The 23,155-nt window shown below is 36.6% G+C and overlaps 1 protein-coding gene across 5 annotated transcripts in view; it reads left to right on the top strand.

The window, feature by feature from the left end:
• The window catches only part of XRN1 (5'-3' exoribonuclease 1), a 126,113-nt gene that overhangs the window by 65,078 nt on the left and 37,880 nt on the right, over nucleotides 1–23,155 (top strand). For all 5 annotated transcript variants that reach the window (XR_015714663.1, XM_087818054.1, XM_087818053.1 and 2 more), the window contains 7 exons: nucleotides 4,226–4,388; nucleotides 5,374–5,487; nucleotides 7,651–7,749; nucleotides 10,369–10,484; nucleotides 10,983–11,129; nucleotides 21,436–21,525; nucleotides 21,904–22,039. Coding sequence is in view for 4 of the 5 variants with exons in the window: in XM_087818054.1 (XP_087674180.1) it covers nucleotides 4,226–4,388; nucleotides 5,374–5,487; nucleotides 7,651–7,749; nucleotides 10,369–10,484; nucleotides 10,983–11,129; nucleotides 21,436–21,525; nucleotides 21,904–22,039 (865 nt within the window). In the remaining variant the exon portion in view is untranslated. The remainder of the gene's footprint in view (nucleotides 1–4,225; nucleotides 4,389–5,373; nucleotides 5,488–7,650; nucleotides 7,750–10,368; nucleotides 10,485–10,982; nucleotides 11,130–21,435; nucleotides 21,526–21,903; nucleotides 22,040–23,155) is intronic.

Raw genomic sequence — 23,155 nt, 5'->3', positions numbered from 1 at the left:
TACTTCCCCAAATTTCTAAACTATAAAAACAAACTATCTTGTAACTTTCTCATATCTAAAATGAGAATTAGTACTTGAAAATTCTTTAATAGCTTCAGTGTTTATCACCAATCTTTTGATAACCCTGTTTTATATATCGGCCTATCTCTTCTTGTTTAAGTACAGGGTTAAGCACTCTCCTCCATATTGTCCTCTAAGTGAATCATCATGTTCTCCATAAGATTCCATAAAGTATTTCCTTGCTTCCTTCTCCCAGTCTCCTGTTCTTCTTTAACTCCTAAACCTTTTCACTCCATTATTCTCAATATCCACCTTCTTAATTGAAGGTACCACCACTTCCCAGTGTCAGGACTAGGAGATGGTGTTGGTGTTCTCCTAACAATCCAGAATTACATCCAAATCTCTAACAGTAAACTACTCTTATGTTTACATGTATGATCTATCCAAAATTAGTAAGGTCTAAAGTATAGTAATCCCTCACCATCTACAGTTTTCAGAAAGTACAGTTTTATATTTATATTCCAACCATTAAAAAATACATTTGTTTCTGCTCAGTCTCCTGAAAGAACACATTATTAAATATACTTGGGAAATGCAGGTAGAAAGAAAGCAGGGGTTGTAATATTAAAAATCAGACAAAATTGAATTGAAGGCTAAAAGACTAAATAGAAGGAGGATGGTAAATACAGAAAATTTATTTTGCAATGTAGATAGAACAACATAAAATTTGATGCACTGAATAACATAGTTGACCTCATTTATTTGGTGATTCTGAAGTGTATATTTTCACTTTTTACCATCTTTGAACTTAAAATGTGTTTTCCAGTGGTATAGTTTAATTGGTGGGCTCTTTCTTGCTTAGTAGGATATAAATTAATGATGTATCTTACAATCAATGGTATCTTACAATCTGCAGGAAAATCTGAAGCAAGTTAAGGAACACCATACTTTTGTGAGACGGACCTTTCTGTTTCTGACAGGTTTGGTAATCAAAAACAAGTATGCAGATACAAAATCTAAGCAATATAATCAATTGATTTAATAGTTATAGGTTAGATTCTACACCCCATGTAAAAAAATAAGCCATTTCTCATAGGCTACTAAGTAAATGCCAGAAATTTTAAAACTACAGAAAGAAAAGAGATTACAACAATGACTCCAAAGCTATAAAAGTAAAAAGTAAAGCAAACGTAAATAGAAAGCAATCTCCCAACCACTATTTTGGGGGTTTTCTTTAATAGACAGTTTTTATTGAAGTGTATCTGCAGAGAAAAAGTTATGTACAAATCATAACTGTATTACTTGATAATTGTTCTCTTGCATAACCAGATTACAAGCCAAGAAACAGAATCAAAGAAAAATTGCTGTAGTCCCACAAAGCCAAAGCCCTATACCAAAGCCTTTCAGCCATCCACTTCTCTCCCCAGTGATAACTATTTTGATTTATAACCCCAGAGATTAGGTTTTCCTATTTTTGAATGTTATATGACTGATTCATACAGAATGTACTCTTTTTAAACCTGACTTCTTTTGCTCAGTACTGTGGTTCTGATATTCCTTTGTATTGGTACATATAGTTATAGTTTGTTCATTTTCGCTAATGATAGCATTGCATTGTTTGAAGACAGCACAATGTATTCATCCACTCTATTGTGGATGGACAGTTAAGTAGTTTCTCATTTGGGGCTTTTGGTGGGTGCGCAGGTGTGCATTTCTATTAGGTTGCATGTCTGCGGGTGGAATGACTGCTTCATACGGTCTGCGTAAGGTCAGCTTTACTAGATACCACCAAAAGAATTTGCAGTTATATCAATTCACATTCTAACAGCAGTTTATAAGAATTTCTGTTTCTCTCTACCATCATAAATACTTATTACTATTGTCTCTTCCCCGGTAGCCATTCTGACGTAGTGGTATCTCATTTTGCTTTAAATTGTTTCTTTCCTGACTAATGACATTGAACATCCTTTTATGTTGTCCTTTTGAATATGCTCTTTTCTGAAAAGCCTGTTCAATTGTTCTGCCCTTTTTTCTGTTGTAAACTGTTTACGTTTTTCTTATTTGTACTTTTTCTTATTTATCTATGGTGTCATTCTCAATTGCAGGAAAAACCCTTAAATGATTCATTAAACATGATGATTGCTGTAGAGGTTTTTATTTTTCAGTATTCTTTATCAGATTAAGGAAATTTCTTTCCATTTCTAGTTGGTTAAGTGTTTTTAATCACTAATTGGTGCTGATTTTATCAAAATTTTCCTGCATCTATGAAAATAATCATGACTTCCTTTTTCTGTTAATCTAGGGAATTACACTGCTTGAATTTCAAATATTAATCTACCCCTGAATTCCTGGAATAAATCCCATTATCCTTTTCGTATATAATTGGATTTAATTTGTTAAATTTTGTTTAGGATTTTCAAATTTACTTTCATGAAAGAGATTGACCTGTAATTTCCCTTTCTTGTAATGTCCTCGCCAGCTATTGATATCAAGATTACTCACCTAGCCCTGGCCGGTTTGGCTCAGTGGTGAGTGTCGGCCCACAGACTAAACCCGGGTTCGATTCTGGCCAAGGGCACATACCTCAGTTGTAGGCTCCATCCCTGACCCCTGTCGGGGCTCGTGCAGGAGGCCACCAATCAACGTGTCTCTCTCACATTGCTGTTTCTCTCCCGTCCACTCTCTTTGAAAAGCAATGGAAAAAATACCCTTGGGTGAAGATTAAAAAAAAGATTTCTTACCTAATGACTTTCGAGTGAAAGTGGTAGAAAAAAATCCCTTTGAATTTTTAGAAAAGAATACCAGAATGCTACCTTTCAAAAATCTGTTGGAAAATGTCTGTTTCTGGCTAAGATGACATGGCTTATTTCAGACCAACCCTACCATCAAGAACAAAACCATTTAAGTATAAGCTGCTATGAAAAACAGATAATATATAATAATGTTATTTAACGTATACTACATATAACTCTATATAGTATATATAATACATATTTATATATAAACACACATATAAATATTAAAATTATGATTGCTATAATGAGCTCAGTAGATAGTCTGAAGAGTAATATGGGCATACTAAACATTGAATCAGTAGGCTAAAAGATCAGGCTGAGGGATTCCGTCAGCACATAGTACAAAGCACCATGAGATGAAGAGTATAGTCAGAATTTCTAATATCTATCTGATGGAAGTTTTAGAAAGAAAAAATGGAAAAGAGATAAGAAAATATCCCTTAACTGAAGAATTCTATCTTTAGATCGGGTCAGCAAAATTTTACTATAAAAGGCCTGATAGTAAATATTTAAGGCTTTGTAGACCTTACGGTGTTTGTCACAACTGCACAACTGCTATTGTAACATAAAAGCAGCCATATACAGTAAGTAAGCGAGTGACTGTGTTCCAGTGAAATTTTATTTACAGTAACAGGAGGCAGTCTGAGTTTGCCATAAGGCTGTAGTTGCTGGCTCCTGCTTTAGATTGGAAAGGCCCACTGAAGGCCCAGCCGGCCTTTTTCTCTGTCTCCATTCACCTGTTCTGGATGTTTCGTATAAATGGAGTCACACGATATGTGACCTTTAGTGTCAGCTTATTTCACTTAGCATTTTTTTGAAGTTCATACACATAGTGTGTGGATCAGTTCTTTGTATGGCTGAATATTCCATTGTATGGATACCACCTATTGTTTATCCATTTATCTGTTGGTGGACATTTGGGTTGTTTCTACTTTTTTGCTATTGTGAGTAGTGCCACTATGAACATTTATCTATAAATATTTAAGTGTGTTTCTAATTCTTTGAGTAGATACCTAGAAGTGGAATTGCTGGACTATATGGCAATTCTATGCTTAACCTTTTGAGGAACTGCCAAACTGTTATACACAGTGACTGCACCATTTTACATTCCCACCAGCAATATATAAGTGTTCCAGTTTCTCCACATCTTTTCTAACTCTTGTTTTCACTTTTTATGTTATAGCCTTCCTTGGGGTAAGAAACACAGGAGTTTCTTGTAGCTCTGTGACTTCTCATTTAATTTCACAGATATTGTGAGAGGCATCCACAGAGTAAAAAAACAAATGCAAAATTCTTAAATTAGGTACTGAGAACTAGCATGTTTAAAATTTATTTAAGCATTTGCATCTGAGATGGTGGTTTGGGTGGTGATCATCATTGTAGATTATGTATACGCATACACATCTCTATTTCTCTTATTCTTTCTTTAGCTACCTGAGAAGAAAAGGAATAATAATAAATGAAACACCTGCAGTTGTATATGCTCAGTTACTCACAGGTCGAAAATATCAAATAAATCAAAATGGTGAAGTTCGTCTAGAGAAACAGTGGTCAAAACAAGTTCTTCCTTTTGTTTATCAAACTATTGTCAAGGTAAGTTCTCTTTCAGGTATCAATTCTATCTTAGTGGGCACTGTTGACACTGTATAAAGAAAAGACTATATAAAATATTAACATTGATATCTAAGCAGGAGAGTAATGTAGCAATGTGTAATGGAGGCTACTATTTAATATAATTTGTCAAGTATTGTCTCTTTTAAAAGAAGGGTTACCTATGCAGACACTCTGGTTAGGAACGTGTCCGTTTAATTTTTTTATTTTCAATCCTCACCCAAGATCATGCTTAGAGGGAGGAAGGGAGGGGGTGGGGAGAGAAAGAAACATCAACGTGAGAAAGAAACACCCATCCATTGCCTTCTGTGCACTCCCTGACTGGGGATCAAACTGGGAATCGAACCGGCAACCTTTCAGTGCACAGGACAATGCTCAACCAACTGAGCCACTAGAGCCAGGCTAATTTATTTTTTAACTTAATCTCTAAAGAAAAAATCCCAGCATTAACTTACACCCTTGCATTTTTAGATTTTTATTCTCAAAAAATGTTTGCCTTAAATAAATTAGTAAAGGCAAAAGGCCATTGTTGTGTTTGTAATCTTAGATATAGTATGGGGACAAAATATTTTAAAGCATGTGTAGTGATCCTGTAATTTTGGGGAAATAGTATAGTGTAGTGATTAAGAACCCAGACACCTAAGTTGACTTCTTAGCTATACAACCTTGGGCAAGATTCATCCCCTTTCTGTGCCTTAGTTTCCTCATGTAAATTGGGGCTAATAATGGTCTCTGCCACAGAGGGTTTTCTTAAGGATTAAATGAACTAATAAATGTGTGAAGTGCCTGGAAGAGTATCTGACATATAAGCAGTCAATAAATTTTAGCTACTAGTACTGTTATGTAGACCGTCTTTATATTTGACATTTATAAATAATGTAGCCATAGTCCTGTAGGAAAAAACTTGATGTACAATCTGTAGAAGTTTTGACTGTGATCATTTACTTTTATATTTCATTCTATATAGGACATCCGAGCTTTTGATTCCCGTTTCTCCAATATCAAAACATTGGATGACTTGTTTCCTCCTAGAAGTATGGTCTTTATGCTTGGAACCCCCTATTATGGCTGTACTGGAGAAGTTAGTTCCTGTTACTGTTACTAATTGAATTTCTTCTGGTTTGAAATTAATACAATTCTTTACCTTCTCTTTATTTAAGTGTAAAATAGTAGGTAATACTGAAGGGGGAAAAATAAGAAAGAATTCATTTATCTAACTAATGAATGTAGTATATGGCTATATATCTTTAGTCTTGAGCAGGTTGGGGTTAGGAAGTGGGGAGAAAAAAGAATTTAAATCCTGCTCTCTTTCGTAGTGCACTGTGGTGGTACATAGGAATCAATTCTATAGTTATTTTATTTTTTATTTTTAAAAAAATATATCTTTATTGATTTCAGAATGAGGAAAGGAGAGGGAGAGAGAGAGAGATAGAAACATCAATGATGAGAGAGTCATTGATCAGCTGCCTAGCCCGCAACCCGGGCATGTGCCCTGACCGGGAATCGAACCCCGATCGCCTGGATCCTAGGTCGATGATCAGCCGCTGAGCCACGCCCGGCTGGGCTCTATAGTTATTTTAGATGTATTATTGGGTTGATGAATTTGTGCATGTGTTGATGTTTTGGGGAGGTCCAGCTCTCACATGGAAAAAGGTACATGCAGATATGCATACCTGCCTGAACATACACATTTGCTAACTCTGTTTGTGCAGAAGGGTAAGAAGCAAAGACACTACTCTGGTAGCAGTGAACACATGTGCCCACACCTGACCTCCGATACCATATCCCACTAAAAAGAACAGGGCTTCTCAGAGAAATGGCCGATTGCAGGGCTGTGGCAGGGTGGGTAGAAGATGATCGTGGTACCTCTTGTCATATCAGAAAGTAAGGAGGGGCTCAAAAGAATGATGGAGAGCATCCCATAATCACAGGAACAGGTCGGAGAGGCTCCTACGGGTCCAACCTGGGACAGCTGGAGCATCACAGAGAAGTTCAGTAATGAATTATAAACCATTGATTGCGAAGGAAATAGTTTAGGATTTCATAGTGGTAATAAGTAGATAGTGAAGGGCAGGGCTCTTGCTTAGAGTATTATGTCGAGGGCTAATGTGGGGAGAGGGCTGGAAGTAGAAACCATCATTTTACTACCATTAGGACGAAGATTGATTTAGGCAACAATCATCATTGGAAACTAAGTCTAGGGGGAATTTTGATCAGAAGCAGGATATTTTCCTGGTCTTGAAAGTGTTTTTTTACAAACTGTTTATTAGTTTCAAGGGCAACAATTAACTGATTGTAGAGTGAAGAAGTTGAGCAACATCTTGATGGTATGAACAGGGTTAATACTATTATGAGAGACAGATGAACATCATGCACCTCCAGATGTGGTGTTCTAAGAAGCATACACTATTCTGGTTCAGCATATATATAACCTTAACCTAAAGGAAGCATCGGTTAAGTCCAAAATGAGTAAGCTTTTTTTTTTTTTTTTTTTAGGGCAGGGTGGAGAGGGAGGAATGAACTGTATTCTTCAAAATGTCAATGTTATGAAAGTCAAAGAAAAGGTCTGGATATATATTCTAGATTAAAGGAAGCTAAATAGATATGACAACTAAATGCAGTATCTGATCATAGCCTGGATCCTGTAGTGGAGGGAGAGAAGAGTTTTCTACACAGGACATTTTTAGGTCAACTGACAAAATAGGGATATGGACTGTAGTTTAGATAAAAGTTTTTTATCAATGTAAATTTTACACTTACCTGTACGGCGACTGTATAATAAAATATCCTTAGAGAACAGACACTGAAATACTTAAGAGTAAGGAACATGATATATGTAATGTACCCTCAAAAAGTTCAGAGGATAATTATGTATATTTAAATACACATACAGAGCACAAATGTTAAAACAAATGGAGTAAAATATTAGTAGTAGGGTGGTCAGGGTAAATGTTTTTCAAGTGTTCTGTGACCTGTCTTTAGTTTTGCAACTTCTTGGTAGTATGAAACTATTTGCAAATTAAAAGTTAATTTAAAAAAATCAAAAGACTGGTTAAACCAGCTGTTGAAGCAAGTCAAAACAGTGACTCTGATTTGCAATATAATCACATTCACTTACAAATTCCAGGAGAATTTCCGCTGTCACCCTATTTCAGAAATAATAAACACTGTTCAAATAAGTAGGAAAAAAGTAAATAAAATGTAGTGAAAGAAACTAAAACATACTGATTTTTTTTCCTCCAAGGTTCAGGATTCAGGGGATGTGATTACAGAAGGTAGGATTCGTGTGGTTTTCAGCATTCCATGTGAGCCCAATCTTGATGCTTTAATACAGAACCAGCATGTGAGTACCATGGTCCATACTGTTTACTTTAGAGTTGATGAGCTTTAAAAATATTAGATGCCAGGTGGAGGGGGGATCAGGGGAGGAAAATGGGGGACATCTGTAATACTTTTCAACAATAAAGATAAATTTAAAAAAAATAAAAATTAAAAAAAGTGTTGGATATTTTTGCCAACTTTTTTGAATTTATTGCAGATATTTTATTTAATACTGATTAAATTCCCTCACAGTTATATCTAATATTATTTAAAAATAAGTGTGGAGTCTGCTCAAAACTTCATGTAGACCTTGGGTGGGTGGGGGACCACTGAAATCCCATCATTAATCTGTGATGGTTGTGGTGATTATGGGTGATTGGATTCAGGCTTAGAAGCAGCACATCGATTATTAGCATACCTTCTGGGAGTAGACTTGAGTGTTTTAAATGTTTCATAATTAATCAAAGCCTTCATTTTTATTTACACGTGACAAATGGCCTTCCTGCACAAGTTAAATGTCTCTGCTCAGCTAAAGATGGACAGTCCCTAGAGAAAAGTTGGAAATTGCATTTAAGGTCACATCATCCTTTCTCGGGACCTTTTTCTCCAAAGATGTTCACTGGCCGCCTTTTACTTTTCCCTGTTAAATAGGGAGAGGATCCTGATATATCTGTCATTTTTCTTACTGATTGGATAGTTACCTTGACTAAAATTAATTCACAAGCGGCCACTATTGCTACTTTTATTTTCTCTAATGGCAAAATCCAAAGCTTTGTATCCTGTGGATGGATTTAAGGCATTAGGCATTAGCATACCCATGAGGAAACTTTATGGAAGGCAGAAAAGGTCCTAAAATCTTACCATTAGGCCTCTTTCAGAGGAATAATCCAGAAAGCAGAGTCAGGAAACCAGAACAGTGGTCCATTAGATAAAGAAGTTGTAGTTCTGTTCCAGGAGTCAGTGGAGGTGGAAGAACTTGTATTCATTCCGTCATGCCTCGTTTTTTCTAGACCTGAGGGAGCCTTCCCACTTCTAGGGTTCCTAGGTATACTTACTTCTCTTTACATACCTTCTTTAACTTCTTCTCATGCCTTCTTTCTCTTCCATAAAGTTCTTAGCTATTTATGTTACATTTTCTAGGTTGTTTGTGTGATTTTAATTAATTTCAGTTATACTTTATACTTTAACCCAGTATTTCTAAAAAGGAGTACTATTGGTATTTTGGGCAGGACAGTTATGTCCTTTATCTGGTAGGACACTTGGCATCCTTGGCCCCTGAACACTGAGTGGTAGTAGCCGTACCTATTATTATGATGTGCCCCTACACATTTCCAAATGCTTATTAGAAAAATGGCACTACCTGTAATAAAGAACTGCTACCTTGATTTTTACTGTCTATTCTAGAAAGCAGACTTGATTTTGTCTGTATTATTTCTAAATCTGATAAGGTTCTTGATGGAAAACTGTGTCATATTCTTAGCCTATTAATGTATTTTAATAGTAATTTTATATTCCAGGCCACTAAAAATATTTATCCATTTAGGAGTGATTGTAGACATGATCATTAAAAAAAGAATGGTGGCTGAGTTACTTCCTTACCAATCTCTGGAAATTTTGTATTTATTGGTGATAAAATGCCCTTATATTCATATAAAATATGAGTATAAAACATTTATGTAATTCATGTAAATATGCATTTATTGTATTCATATATTAATGTGAGTACAGTATATGAAATCATTACAAAATAACTTATTATCTACATTGTGTTAGAAGTGTATGGTAACTTACTCTAGTTAGTACTGGATTTGTAATTGGCTTCCTGATTAAAAATTATATGATCTCATACTTTAAAAAAATTAATAATCTTCATAGTTTCTTCCCTTAAGTACACAAATTAAGATTACATTTCATTGACTGTATTAATTACGAGCTTATACATACTTGTTACTTTCATGTGATAGTAAATATTTGGGCAGGGGTGGGGAACCTTTTTCTGCCAAGGGCCATTTGGATATTTATAACATCATTCAAGGGCCATACAAAACTATCAACTTAAAAATTAGCTATGAAAAAAGCTCCTAGACTTATTGAATTTTAAGTCCTGCCTGTGGTTGCATTGGCAGGGCCAGACCAAATGATTTTGGCCTGAGGGCCAGACTTATATCCATCCGTCTATGAAATATACTTTTAATTTTGCTTAGTAGCAGCTGTTTTGATGACATATTCATGTTTTAATTCAGTGAAATAATTATCAAGGCCTGATTTTTGTCCCAGGTACTTTACTAAGCCCTACTTGGAATATGAAAATTAATTTTAATTCTTGCTTGCATTGTTTGCCATTTATTACTTACAGTACAGTTTATTTCTTGATATAGTTTCACAGACTGTATATTTCTTTTTCCTTTCACCTGCCCTTGGGAATTCTGTCCTTTAAGGAGGGAAGGAACAGAAAAATTCTACCTACAGATCCTTTAAAAATTGGGAGGGAGGGGGAATGATTACTTACTTTTGAGAATTCCTATATAGCCACAATCCAGTGGTTAGTTATGTCTTGGTTACCTCCATATTTTAAACATAAAGAAGTAACAGTTAATGCTTTGTGTTTCTATAATTCACCTTTTTGTTTTTATATTTAAAGAAATATTCTATAAAGTACAACCCAGGATATGTGTTGGCCAGTCGCCTTGGAGTGAGTGGATACCTTGTTTCAAGGTTTACAGGAAGTATTTTTATTGGAAGAGGATCTAGGAGAAAGTAAGTTTATGTTAAAGAAATTTACTTGAAAAGGGCAGAAAAAATTGAATGATAAAGATAAATGGTTAATATTTCAGTATACATTTCTCTTAATTGCTCTAACTTTTCCTTAAAAATTGTGCATAAATTTCTCTGGTGGTGATATTTTATCTAAATGGTGGATGAAAAGACAGTTGTTATTTTTAACAGCTAACAAATTGAACCTTGAAAAAAGGTATCAAGGTGTGTGTGAATCTCAATAATATATTTCCCTGCATTCTTATTTCATTCTAATTACATAATTTACATCAACTGTTATACTTTCTTACTTGGATTCTGAAGCCTTTCCTCTATTTTTTTTCAATTACTGCTACTTTGGAAATAACCATGATAACTAAAATATAGAAGAACAATCAAAACTGACTTTTTCTAAGAATTGAAAGCAAAACTTTGTGTTCTTTGAACAAAATTTTAAAACTTTTGTGTGTGTGTGTGTGTGTGTGTGTGGTTTAAATTCAGCCCTCATGGAGACCATAAAGCAAATGTGGGTTTGAATCTCAAGTTCAACAAAAAAAATGAGGAAGTTCCAGGATATACTAAGAAAGTTGGAAACGAGTGGATGTATTCATCTGCTGCAGAACAACTTCTTGCAGAGTACATAGAGAGGTAAGTGCCGAACAAGATCCTAGTAGGCATCCAGAAACAGGAATGTAATAATTTTGCCTTGCTGATATGTTTTAGAGGGAAAATGTTTCTTTTAGGAAAATTTGACATATGTTACATGTAAACTTTTATTTTTACATTGACAGAGATTTATTTATTTTAATGTTTAAAAAAGATTTTTAGCCCTGGGTGGTTGTTCAGTGGTTAGAGCATCAACCTGCAGATTGAAGGGGGAGCAAGTTCGCATCCAGTCAAGGGCACATAACTCGGTTGTGGGTTCTATCCCTGGCTCCAGTACGGGACATGTGCAGGAGGCAACCAGTCTATGTGTCTCTCACATCAGTGTTTCTCTCTCTCTCCGCCCCCCCTCCTTTCCACTATCTCTAAAAAAAATCAATGGAAAAAAATATCCTCAGGTGAGGATTAACAAAAACAAAACCAAAAAGTTTTAATTACAGTTGACATACAATATTATGTTAGTTATAGGTATACAGCATAGTGATTAGAGATTTATGTAACTTACAAAGTGATCATCCCAAAAAGTCTAGTACCCATCTGACACTGTGAATAGTTGTTACGATATTATTGACTGTATTACCTATGCTGTACTGTAACATCCTCGAGACTATTTTTATAACTGCCAATTTGTACTTCTTAATACCTTCCCCCTTTTCACCCATATCCACAACACCCCTCTCATCTGCCGACCATCAAAATGTTTTTTGTACCCATGAGGTTGTTCTGTCTTATTTTGTGCTTTAGAGTCTACATATAAGAGAAATCATATGGTATTTGTCTTTATCTTTGTGACATGTTTCATTTAGCGTAATACCCTCTAGGTCCATCCATTCTGTCACAAGTGGTAAGATTTCATTCATTTTTATGGCTGAGTAATATTCTACTGTATATATGTACCACATTTTCTTTATCCAATCATCTATCCATGGATTCCTGGACTGCTTTCATATCTTGGCTACTGTAAATAATGCTACAATGAATATAGAGGTGCGTATGTCTTTCTGAATTAGTGTTTTGGATTTCTTCAAATAAATACCCAGAAATGGGATTGCTGATTCATATAGTAGTTCTGTTTTTTATTTTTTGAGGAACCTCTGTACTGTTTTCCATAGTGGCTGCACCAGTTTACAATTGCACCAATAGTGCATCTAGGTTCCCTTTTCTCCACATGCTTGTTAATGCTTGTTTGTTGATTTATTGATGGTAGCCATTCTCACAGGTTTGTGGTGACGTCTCATTGTAATTTTAATGTGCATTTCCCTGATGATGAGTGATGTTGAATATTTTTTCATATATCTGTTGGCCATTAGTATGTCCTCATTGGAGACATGTCTATTCAGGCCCTATGTACAATTTTTAACTGGATTGTTTGGGGGTTTTTTGGTGTTAAATTGTATGAGTTCTCTATAAATTTTGGATATTAACCCCTTGTTGATGTTGGATGTATCATTGGCAAATAATCTTCTTCCATTCAATAGGTTGTCTTCTCCTTTTGGCAATTTTTCCCCCTCTCTGCAAAAACTTTTTAGCTTGATGTAGTCTCGTTTGTTTATTTTGTTTGTTTTCCTTCCTGGAGGAGGCATACTCAAAAAGATATTTATTACTGTGAGTGATGTCAAAGATTTTACTGCCTATGTTTTCTTCTAGGAGTTTTATGAAGTTTTAAGTTTTACATTTAAGTCTTCAATCCATTTTGAGTTTATTTTGTTTGTGGTGTAAAAAGTAGTGTGGTTTTGTTTTTGTTTTTTTTTAACATGTACCTGTCCAGTGTTGTCAACACCATTTATTTAAGAGATTGTCATTATCCTATTGTGTATTCTTGTCTTGTTTGTCATACATTAATTGACCATATAAGCCTGTGTTTATTCCTGGGCTGTCTATTCCGCTGCATTGATCTATATATATTAATGCCAATACCATGCTGTCTTTATGTAGCCCTGTAGTCTAGTTTGATATCAGGTAGCATGACACCTCCAACTTTGTTCTTTTTTCTCAAGATTGCTTTGGCTATTCGGAGTCTTGTGGTTCCATAAAAATTTTAGGATTATTTGTTGTAGTTCTGTGAAAAATGCCATTGGTATTTTAATAGGAATTACATTGAATCTGTAGATTGCTTTGGGTTGTGTGAACATTTTAATGATGTTAATTCTTCCTATCCATGAACACGGTATATGCTTCCATTTATTTGTATCTCCTTTAGTTTCTTTCTTCAGTGTCAAGTACAGGTCTTTTACCTCCTTGGTTAAATTTATTCCAAGGTATTTTATTTTTTGATGCAATTGTAAATAGGATTGTTTTCTCAGTTTGTCTTTTTGATAGTTCATTATTGGAGTATAAAAATGCAAACGACTTCTAAATATTGTATGCTATTGTGCTGAATTCATTGATCAGTTCTAATACTTTTTTGGTAGAATCTTTAGGATTCTGTACATAGAGTATCATGTCATCTGCAAATAATGACAATTTTTTTGTTTTTCAATTTGGATGCCTTTTACTTCTTTCCCTTGTCTGATTGCTGTGGCTAGGACTTCCAATACTATGTTGAATAGAAGTGGTGAAAGTGGACAACCTTTTCTTGTTCCTGATCATAAGAAAAGCTGTTATACCTCTTCCTCGTTAAGTATGATGTTACCTGTGGGTTTGCTGTCTGTGGCCTTACTTGTGTTGAGGTATGTTTTCTCTATTCCCACTTTGCTGAGTTTTTGTCATAAGTGAATGATGGACTTTGTCAGATCCTTTTCTGCATCTATTGATCTAATCATGTGGTTTTTATTCATGTTATTTATGTGGTGTATCACATTAATTGATTTGTGGATATTGAACCATCCTTGCATCCCAGAAATAAATCCCACTTGATCATGGTGTATGATCTTTTTAATGTATTGGTGAATTTGGTTTGCTAATATTTTGTTGAGACTTTTTGTGTCTATGTTCATCAGGGATATTGCCTGTAATTTTCTAATTTTTAATGTCTTTGGTTTTGAAATCAGGGTAAAATGAGCTTGGGAGCCTTCTCACTTCTTCAGTTTTGAATAGTGTGAGTAGGATAGGTGTTAATTTTTTCTGAATATTTTATAAAATTTACCTATTCAGGGCTTTTGTTTGTTGGAAGTTTTTGATTACTGATTTGATTTCATTGCTCGTAATCAAGTCTGTTTCGACTTTCTGGTCATTCTCGCTTCAATCTTGGAAGACTGTATGTTTCTAGGAATGTATCTGTTTTTTCCAGGTGGTTCATTTTGTTGGCATATAATATTTTCTTATAATCCTTTGTGTTTCTTTTGTATCAGTTGTTATTTCTCCTCTTTCATTTCTGATTTTATTTATTTGGGTCCTCTTTATTTTTTCATAACTCTGGTGAAAGTGTTATCAATCTTGTTTATCTTTTCAAAGAACCCGCTATTGGTTTCATTGATCTCTTGTATTGTGTTTTTAGACATAAGTTTGTTTATTTACACTCTGATCTTTATTATTTTTTTCCTTCTATTCACTTTGGGCTTTGTTTGTTGTTTTTTCTAGTTCCTTTAGGTGTAAGTTTAAATTGTTTATTTGAGATTTTTTTCGTCTTGAGATAGACCTGAATTGCTCTGAATTTCCCTTTTAGAACTGCTTTGGCTGTGGCTTACAGATTTTGGGCCTCGTATTTTCATTATTATTCCTTTCATGATACTTTTTGATATCCTTTTTTTTTTTTTTTTGATGTTTTTGTTGCTTTCAAAGAGAGGAAGGGAGAGACAGAAACACCAATGATCAGAGAGTCATTGATTGGCTGCCTCCTGCATGCCCCTCACTGGAGATCGAACCCTCAACCCGAGCATGTGCCCTGACCAGGAATTGAACCGTGACCTCCTGGTTCACAGGTTGATGCTCAACCACTGAGCCATGCCAGGGGATCTTGATATCTTTCTTGATTTCTTTGTTAACCCAGTAATTGTTTTGTAGCATGTTATTAGGCTCTATATGCTTGTGTGTTTTTCAGTTTTCTTCTTATAATTGATTTCAAGTTTCATACCACTGTGATTCGAGAAGATGCTTGGTATGGTTTCAGTCTTCTTAAATTAATTGAGAACTGTTTTGCGGCCTAACAAGTGATCTACCCTAGAAAATTTCCCATGTGTGCTTGAAAAGCATGTGTATTCTGTTGCTTTGGAGTGAAATGTTCTAAAAACATCAGTCAAATCCATCTGGTCGTCTAATGTATCGTTTATGGCCACTATTGCCTTGTTGATTTTCTGTCTGGATGATCTATCCATTGATGTCATTGGGGTGTTTAAGTCCCCTACTATGACTGTGTTATTGCTGATCTCTCCTTTGATGTTTCAATATTTGCTTTACATATTTAGGTGCTACTATGTTGGTTATGGAAATGTTATGAGGGTTGTATCCTCTTGTTGGATTGATTCCTTTTTTTTTTTTTAATTTTTAAATTTTATTTTTGTTTAAAATATTACAGATGTCCCTTTTTCTCCCCAATAGCCCATTCCACTCAGTCCCATCCCCCTCCTTAGTCCCTCTCCCCACCATTGTCCGTGTCCTTAGGTTGTGTGTATACACATATAAATTCTTTGGTTACTCTCTCCCCCTCCACCCACCCACCCTCCTCCATCCCTCTGACATTCGTCAGTCTGATCTATGCTTCCATGTCATTGAATCTGTTCTGTTCATCAGTTTATTAAGTCCTTTAGATTCCACGTATAAGCGAGATCATGTGATGTTTGTCTTTCTCTGCCTGGCTTATTTCACTTAGCATAATTTTCTCCAGGTCCATCCACACTATCCCAAAAGATATGAGATTATTCTTCTTTACAGCTGCGTAATATTCCATGGTGTAAATGTCCCACAGCTTTTTTATCCACTTATCTACTGATGGGCACTTCGGCTGTTTCCAGATCTTAGCTATTGTAAACTGTGCTGCTATGAACATCGGGGTACATATATTCTTTCTGATGAATGTTTCAGGATTCTTAGGATACATTCCTAGGAGTGGAATCACTGGGTCAAAAGGCAGCTCCATTTTTAATTGGATTGATCCCTTTATCATTATGAAATGTCTTCCTTTGTCACTTGTTATATACAGCTTTTGTTTTAAAGTCTGTCCAATATAACTATTGCTACCTCAGCTTTTTTAAAAATTTTCATTTGCATGAAATATCTTTTTCTATCCCTTTACTTTCAGTCCGTATATGTCTTTCAATCTGAAGTGAGTCTCTTGTAGACAGCGTATATATGGGTCTTTTTTTCTTACTCATTCACCCTTTGTCTTTTGATTGGAACATTTAAACCATTTACGTTTAAAGTGATCATTGATAGATATGTAGTTTATTGTCATTTTATTGTTTATACTTTTTATCCTTTTTGTTCTTCTTTTTAAAGAACTCCCTTTAACATTTTTTGTAATACTGGTTTGATGTTTGTGAACTCCTTTAGCTTTTCTTGTCTTGGAAGCTCTTTATTTCTCCTTCAATTCTAAATGATAGTCTTTCTGGGTAATCTTCCTTATACGTTCTTGCTTTCATCACTTTCGTCACTTGTGGCCTGCTAAGTTTCTATTGAGAAATCAGTTAGTAGTCTTCTGGAAACTGCACTGTAATAACTAGCTGCTTTTTTTTTTTTTTTTAAATATATCTTTATTGATTCAGAGAGAGGAAAGGAGAGGGGGAGAGAGAGAGAGAGAGAGAGAAACATCAATTATGAGAGAGTCATTGATCGGCTGCTTCCTGCATGCTTCTGACTGGGGATCAAGCCTGCAACCCGGGCATGTGCCCTGACCGGGAATTGAACCCGTCACCCAGATCCTAGGTCAATGCTCAACCGCTGAGTCATGCCCAGCTGGGCTAGCTGCTTTTAAGATCCTCCCTTTGCCCTGGCCGGGTAGATTAGTTAGTTGGAGCATCATCCTATACACCAAAAGGTTGCTGGTTCGATTCCTGGTCAAGGCAATATACCTCGGTTGTGAGTTTGATTCCCAGTTGGGGCTCCTACAGGAGGCAACCAATTGATGTTTCTCTCCCACATCACTGTTTTTCTGTCTCTCTCTTCTCCTTCCTGGCACTCTAATATCAATAACAACATATCCTCAGGTGAGGATTAAAGAAAAAGTAGATTCTTTGTCTTTAATCTTTGGTATTTTAATTATGTTGTGTCTTGATGTGTGCCTCTTTGAGTTCATTTTGTTTGGGACTGTCTGCATTTCCTGGGCTTATATTTCTATTTCCTTCACCAGATTAGGGAAGTTTCCATCGTTATTTCTTCAAATAGGTTTTCATTCCCTTGTTCTCTATCTTCTGGTTACCATATGGTATGAACGTTGCTATGCTTTATATTGCCTTAAACTATTCTTGTGTGTGTTTATTATTTATTTATTTATTTATTGGTTAATTCTTGCATGGTGATATTTTTTCCATTGATTTTTAGAGAGAGTGGGAGGGAGGGAGGGAGGGGGGTAGAGAGAGAGAGAAAAACATCGATGCGAGAGAGACACACCGATTGGTTGCCTCCCACACGTGTCCCTGACCGGGGCTGGGGAATCAAGCCGGCATCCCAGGTGCGTGCCCTTGACTGGAAAATGAAACCTGAGACCCTTCAGTGTGCCGGCTGACACTCTAACCCCTGAGCCACACCGGCCAGGGCTGTGAGGTTTTTTTAAATAATTTTTTTCTATTTGCTCTTTTGATTGTATGTTTTCTGCTACCTTGAGTTAAGTTGCTGATATGATCCTTTGCTTCATCAAATCTGCAATTCACTCCATCTAATGTATGCTCATTTCAGTTATTGTAGTCTTCAATTCTGACTGGTTCTTTATGTTTCCTATCTCTTTGCTAAAGTTCTCACTGAGTTCATCTAACCTTTTTCTTAAGTTCATTGAGCATCCTCAAAACCAAAAAACAAAACCAAACCAGTGTTTTGAACTCTGCATCTGGTATGTTCCTTGTCTCCATTTCATTTGGTTCTTTTTCTGGAGTTTTGTCTGGTTCTTTCCTTTGTGACATGTTTCTTTGTCTCCTCATTTTGGCTGCTTCCCTGTGTTTGTTTCTGCATATTTGGTAGATCTTCTGTGTGTCCTAGTTTTGGTAGAGTGGCCTTATATCGTAGGTGCTTTGTGGGGCCCAGTAGCACAGTCTTCCTTGTCACCTTAGCTGGATACTCCAGGGGTGTTTCTTGCATGGGCTGTTTGTGCCCTTCTGTTGTAGGTGAGCTGTGATTATTGTTGCAATGTCAGCGGGTGGGATTGACCTCTCAGGCTGTCTGGCTGTGATTCAGCTGATGAGCTGCTGTGTAGGGGCTGACTCCAAGGATGGGGACTTGCTGTAACAGTCCTTTGGTGCCTGTCTAGTTCTCTCTTTGTGTCATTTGTGGAGTTGACTAGATGATGCTCTAGTGTGGTCTGAAGCCAGCCAATGGGTGTGTTGGTTCTGGGGCCTTTTGGGAGGTGCTCCAGTGCTGGCCAAGGCTAGCCGATTTTGTGTAACTACAGCCAAAAGAGGCTATGGCCTATTGCAAGTTGGGTGGGCGCGGTCTCATGGAATCATTAGGGCATGGGCCAGCTGCATTACCCAAGTTACTGGTTGTTCAGATTTGGTGCCCACCTGTGCCTGCTGTCTGGGTGGGGATGCGGCTCAACAAAGGAACAGTGTGTCCTGTGAGCACTTCAGCCTGCACCGTGGGGCTGGGTGTTGGAGGACTCAGCACAAGCACAGTGGTGTCTGCCAGCACTGCATCGAGGAGAAAGCTGCCCCTTCAGCTCTTGCCCTGGAGCCAAACAACTCAGTTCCTACTCATATGTCCCTGGCACCTTTTTAGCTGCTGCCCCAGTGCTGGAACTCAGAGCGAGTGACTAGTCCATCAGCCAGTAAGTCATGTGCAGACCCTTTAAGAATGCCTGGGACTCCAGCAGCCTCTGTTCCACTCAGCCACTATCTCCATTGGTTTTTACAGCCAGAAGTTATGGGGACTTGTCTTCCTGGCATTTGGGTCTCTGGACTAGGGGAGCCCAGTGTGGGACTGTGATCCCTCGCTCCTCTGGGAACCTCCACAGCCAAAATACCCCTCCCCATGTTTAACTTCCACACATGGTGTGAGACCAACCTGTTCTGCATCTCTGCTCTTCCTGCCAGTCTCAGTGTGGGACTTCTGTTTAGCTAGTCTTCAGGCAGTTCTCGGTGTTGGTGGTTCTACAGTTTAGTTGTAATTTTGAAACCCTCATGGGGAGATGAACACAGTGTTATCTATGTCGCTGTCGTGGAAAAGCGCATGCATAAACTTAGTTGTGTCATGCAGCTCCTTAGCTAAAATAGGGTGGGAAAATACTTTCTGGAGCTCCAGGCCTTATCTCTTTTTCAGCTTCATCTTGTATCCTTTTAAAATTTCCATTTAACTTAATCATCTTTCATTTAAAGTGTGTTGTTATTCCCTGGCATTCCTCTTTAATACTTTATTCTTATAATGAGTGAAATACCTTCTTTCCTTTTTCTGAACATAGTATTTCTAGATTTTCTTCTATTCTCTATATTTTCTGTTTTCTCCAAATTGCTCTTTTATTGTTTGTTTGATGTAATCTCTCCTTTCATGTTAAAGGTGGGTTAGTACTTGTCTGGTGGTTCTTAGGTTTCCAGTCATATTTAAGGGTGGAGCCATAGGTCCAAAAAGCTCACTAGAAATTTGGTGTGGTGTGGTGGGATTTGTCAGGTGGGACTTGCTGTTTCTGCAGAGGACCTGCAAATGTCACTGCCTATGTGTATATCTTTCCTTCAAGGCTGGCTAGTTTTCCCAGAGAGGTAGGCCCTCCAGCCTTTTAGCCTTTTTCTTAAAAGACAGATGTGGAGAACAAACTGACTTCCAGTCCTCTAGAAATTAGCTGGGGAGAGGGGTTCCACTATGTAGTGGGCACTGTTATCCTCCCCCATCTCCCTGTGGCTGCAGGAATGTTGCTGCCTGACACCCGTTAGCTGTAAGCTCTCTCCAGGAATAGCCTGGCGGAAGAGAGCCACCCCAAATAAAGCTCTAGCCCCTTTCCACAACAGCCAGAAGTCCAATCCCTGGTCAGCAAGAAGGTGTAAAGGCCCAGCCAATGATGGCTCCAGTTCCAGACAAGCCTGAAGGGCCATCCCAGTTTGCAATCTCTGTGGGACTGGCCAAGGAGTTCTTTAAAAATAAATTGTAGCCCAACTTTTCCCTGTGCGCAATTCTGCTTCCTTCCTTTTTTCCTTGTCTTCCACAGGTGTTGATTCCACAGAACTCACTAAAAAACTTCCGATATGCTTATGTCCATCTCAGAGTCGACGTCCTAAAGATGTTATCCTTCCTAGCCTGCTTCCTAGAGGCACACTGTATAGCAGTCACACTTTGATTAATGCTGTTTCAGTGTGGCACCTGCCCTCTCCTCCTCACACCCCACCCACGGACCAAGCTGGCTGTCCCTGGTGTACTCCAGGCCAGAGCAGCCCTGCAGCCCTCTCTAAAAACACAAACTGCAGCTCTTGTGCTGAGGGGGAAGATGAGTAATCACATTCTAAATGCTGATGATTTAGAATTTTCAACTGAAAGTCTGTGAAATTTCACCCAACACTGTAGCATGAAAATGTACCTGGAGGCCGTAATTCCTGAGCTTTTACAGACTTCCACAGTACAGATCAGTTTGTTTCTTGTTAACTTACCACACTGGAGGCCTAGGGTGCCGTATATTTCTGTCAAATCAGTTAACACATAATCCATCCAGTTTTCAGTTTCTAGTCCTTTGTTACCAACTTATTATGTGCTGTCAGAGTCTCCGTTTCTCTCCTCATCTGTCTTCCCAGGCATATGCCCATGCTTGTGCTTTACTGTTCTTTTAGTGGGTGGGAAAGGAACAGAAATAAGTACATGTTCAATCTGCACTTTATATAAAAGAAGCAACAGAGTTTTGAGGAATATCAGAGAAAACTTCTAATATATTTTAATTTGTTCTATTGTGGAGTGCTCTAAATTTGTTGTAAAAATTAGAAAAATCAACCTGTAGATATATTATTTTTGTCCATTATGTTCTAAGGGGGATGAAGTCAGTAATTGAAATTTATATGTAAATGAAGTTTATTATCGTTTATAAATTGAATCTGTTCTTCAGCTCTGGTGAGGTTTTTGAGGGCATGTAAATACTTGCAAATATTTTAGTTTCTATCTCTTATTAATACTCTGTGTATAATAATCAGTCCTCAATATATAGCCCCTGAGAATCCAAAATTATTTGATAGGAAGTGTATATGAAGTTAGCCATGTATATTTTTTAAAGCAATATTTTATTTGTTTGTTTGGCTAGAGCTCCAGAACTATTTAGTTATATAGCCAAAAATAGCCAAGAGGATATGTTCTATGAAGACGACGTTTGGCCGGGAGAAAGTGAGAATGGGTAAGCAAAACTTGTAGCATTTGTTGCCTCATAGTTCCAGCGAGAGTCAGTAAGTGGTACTTTATCAAGAATTTACAGTACTTTTGGGGAGAGGGTTTTGTATTGTTTTGGCTTTATGATCTCAATATAATTTTTAATTTAATTTATATCAAAGTACTTTTAAACTAATTTTGTGATTTTTAGAAAATTACTGAGAATTTACATGTTCATGTTTATATTAGATTTAGAATTAGTCCCAGTTAAGTGCAGTGATTAATTATTAATTATATATTTGATGTCTTTTATACTTTACAGCCCTCAGAAGGTTTACATCAGGCCTTTTATATAAGCCCTTACAAAGTCTTAATCAATGTGAAACAATTATTGTTTTTAATGTAGTGCCGAGAAAGTTCAAGAAATTATTACCTGGCTAAAGGGACATCCTGTGAGCACATTGTCTCGCTCTTCCTGTGATTTACAAATTCTGGATGCAGCTATTGTAGAAAAAATTGAGGAAGAAGTCGGAAAGTACAAGGTACTGATTTTCAGTAACCAAGACATTGATGAGATTTGAAGTCAAATGAACTATATATTATTCTACCAATAACTTGTTTATGTTTCAACCAAATAAAACATTATTCAGTGGTTTCTAATTTATGTAAAATAACCCTATAATTTAAAGAAATGTTCCAGCTATTTCCAGTGGCCATTAATAAGTTTATATGAATAAATGTAAATGCACTTTAATGTACAAAAGCTATAGCATTTGAATTTTATGTCCTGTACTGTTTCTAATTTTAGGAATTAATATTTAGTGGTTTTAGTAAAAATAGAAAGTTTGTGATTGGAGATAAGATTAATCCCTATTCCTTCCTATTCTAAGTTCTTTAAAGACATAGTTCATCTTTTTATAGAACGTAAAAATTTTAACTTCTACAGAATTAGTTCTAAGTGTACTTTCCCACTCACAAACTCATTCAGTTACCGAGTATTTTGTATAGGCCTAACTATTTCAACTATTTTGATCCCCCGTCTTGATGTAATAGAAAATGAATTGATTATATTCTTTTTTTTAACTTCTGATTTTGTTTTCCACACATTTTCTTTGTTATAAGAATGATGTTGCTTTGCTAACACATAGCTCTAATAGTATAGTAAATTAAGAACTGGGTTCTGAAGCTGCCTTCCCCATTCCTCTCAGTACTTACAACCTTAGGCAAGATACATGACCTTTCCATGGCTTTGTTCCTTCATTGGTGAAATGAGAATAAAATAGTACCTACTTCATAGGGCCATCAAAAGGTTTAACTGAGTTGATGCATGTAAAACTCTTCTAGCAATGCCTAGCTATTATTAATGCCTAATGATGCGTGGGTATTATTGTTATTATTTGAGTTCTCTTATCACTTACTCAACAGCTGTGAATATAGTCTGGGAAGTCACCACTAGTTGACTATCTCTTTAGGAAAAAATACAAGGCTCAGAGCTGAGAGTTTGATTTTTTAAAAAGGTCGCTGATGTTCAGCTGACGATAGTAAGCCTGCATTTCTTTTTCTTTTTGCTTTTCTTTTCTGTTGTCTTTCAATGTAGAGTTGTTTTTGAAATGAGTTTTCTACTTAACAGAAGTTTATAACTTTAAGCCCCAAATTTT

The sequence above is a fragment of the Miniopterus natalensis genome, chromosome 6, assembly GCF_054644295.1.
Source record: "Miniopterus natalensis isolate mMinNat1 chromosome 6, mMinNat1.hap1, whole genome shotgun sequence".
Classification (NCBI taxonomy): Eukaryota; Metazoa; Chordata; class Mammalia; order Chiroptera; family Miniopteridae; genus Miniopterus; species Miniopterus natalensis.
This window is presented reverse-complemented; position numbering and strand designations above follow the sequence as displayed.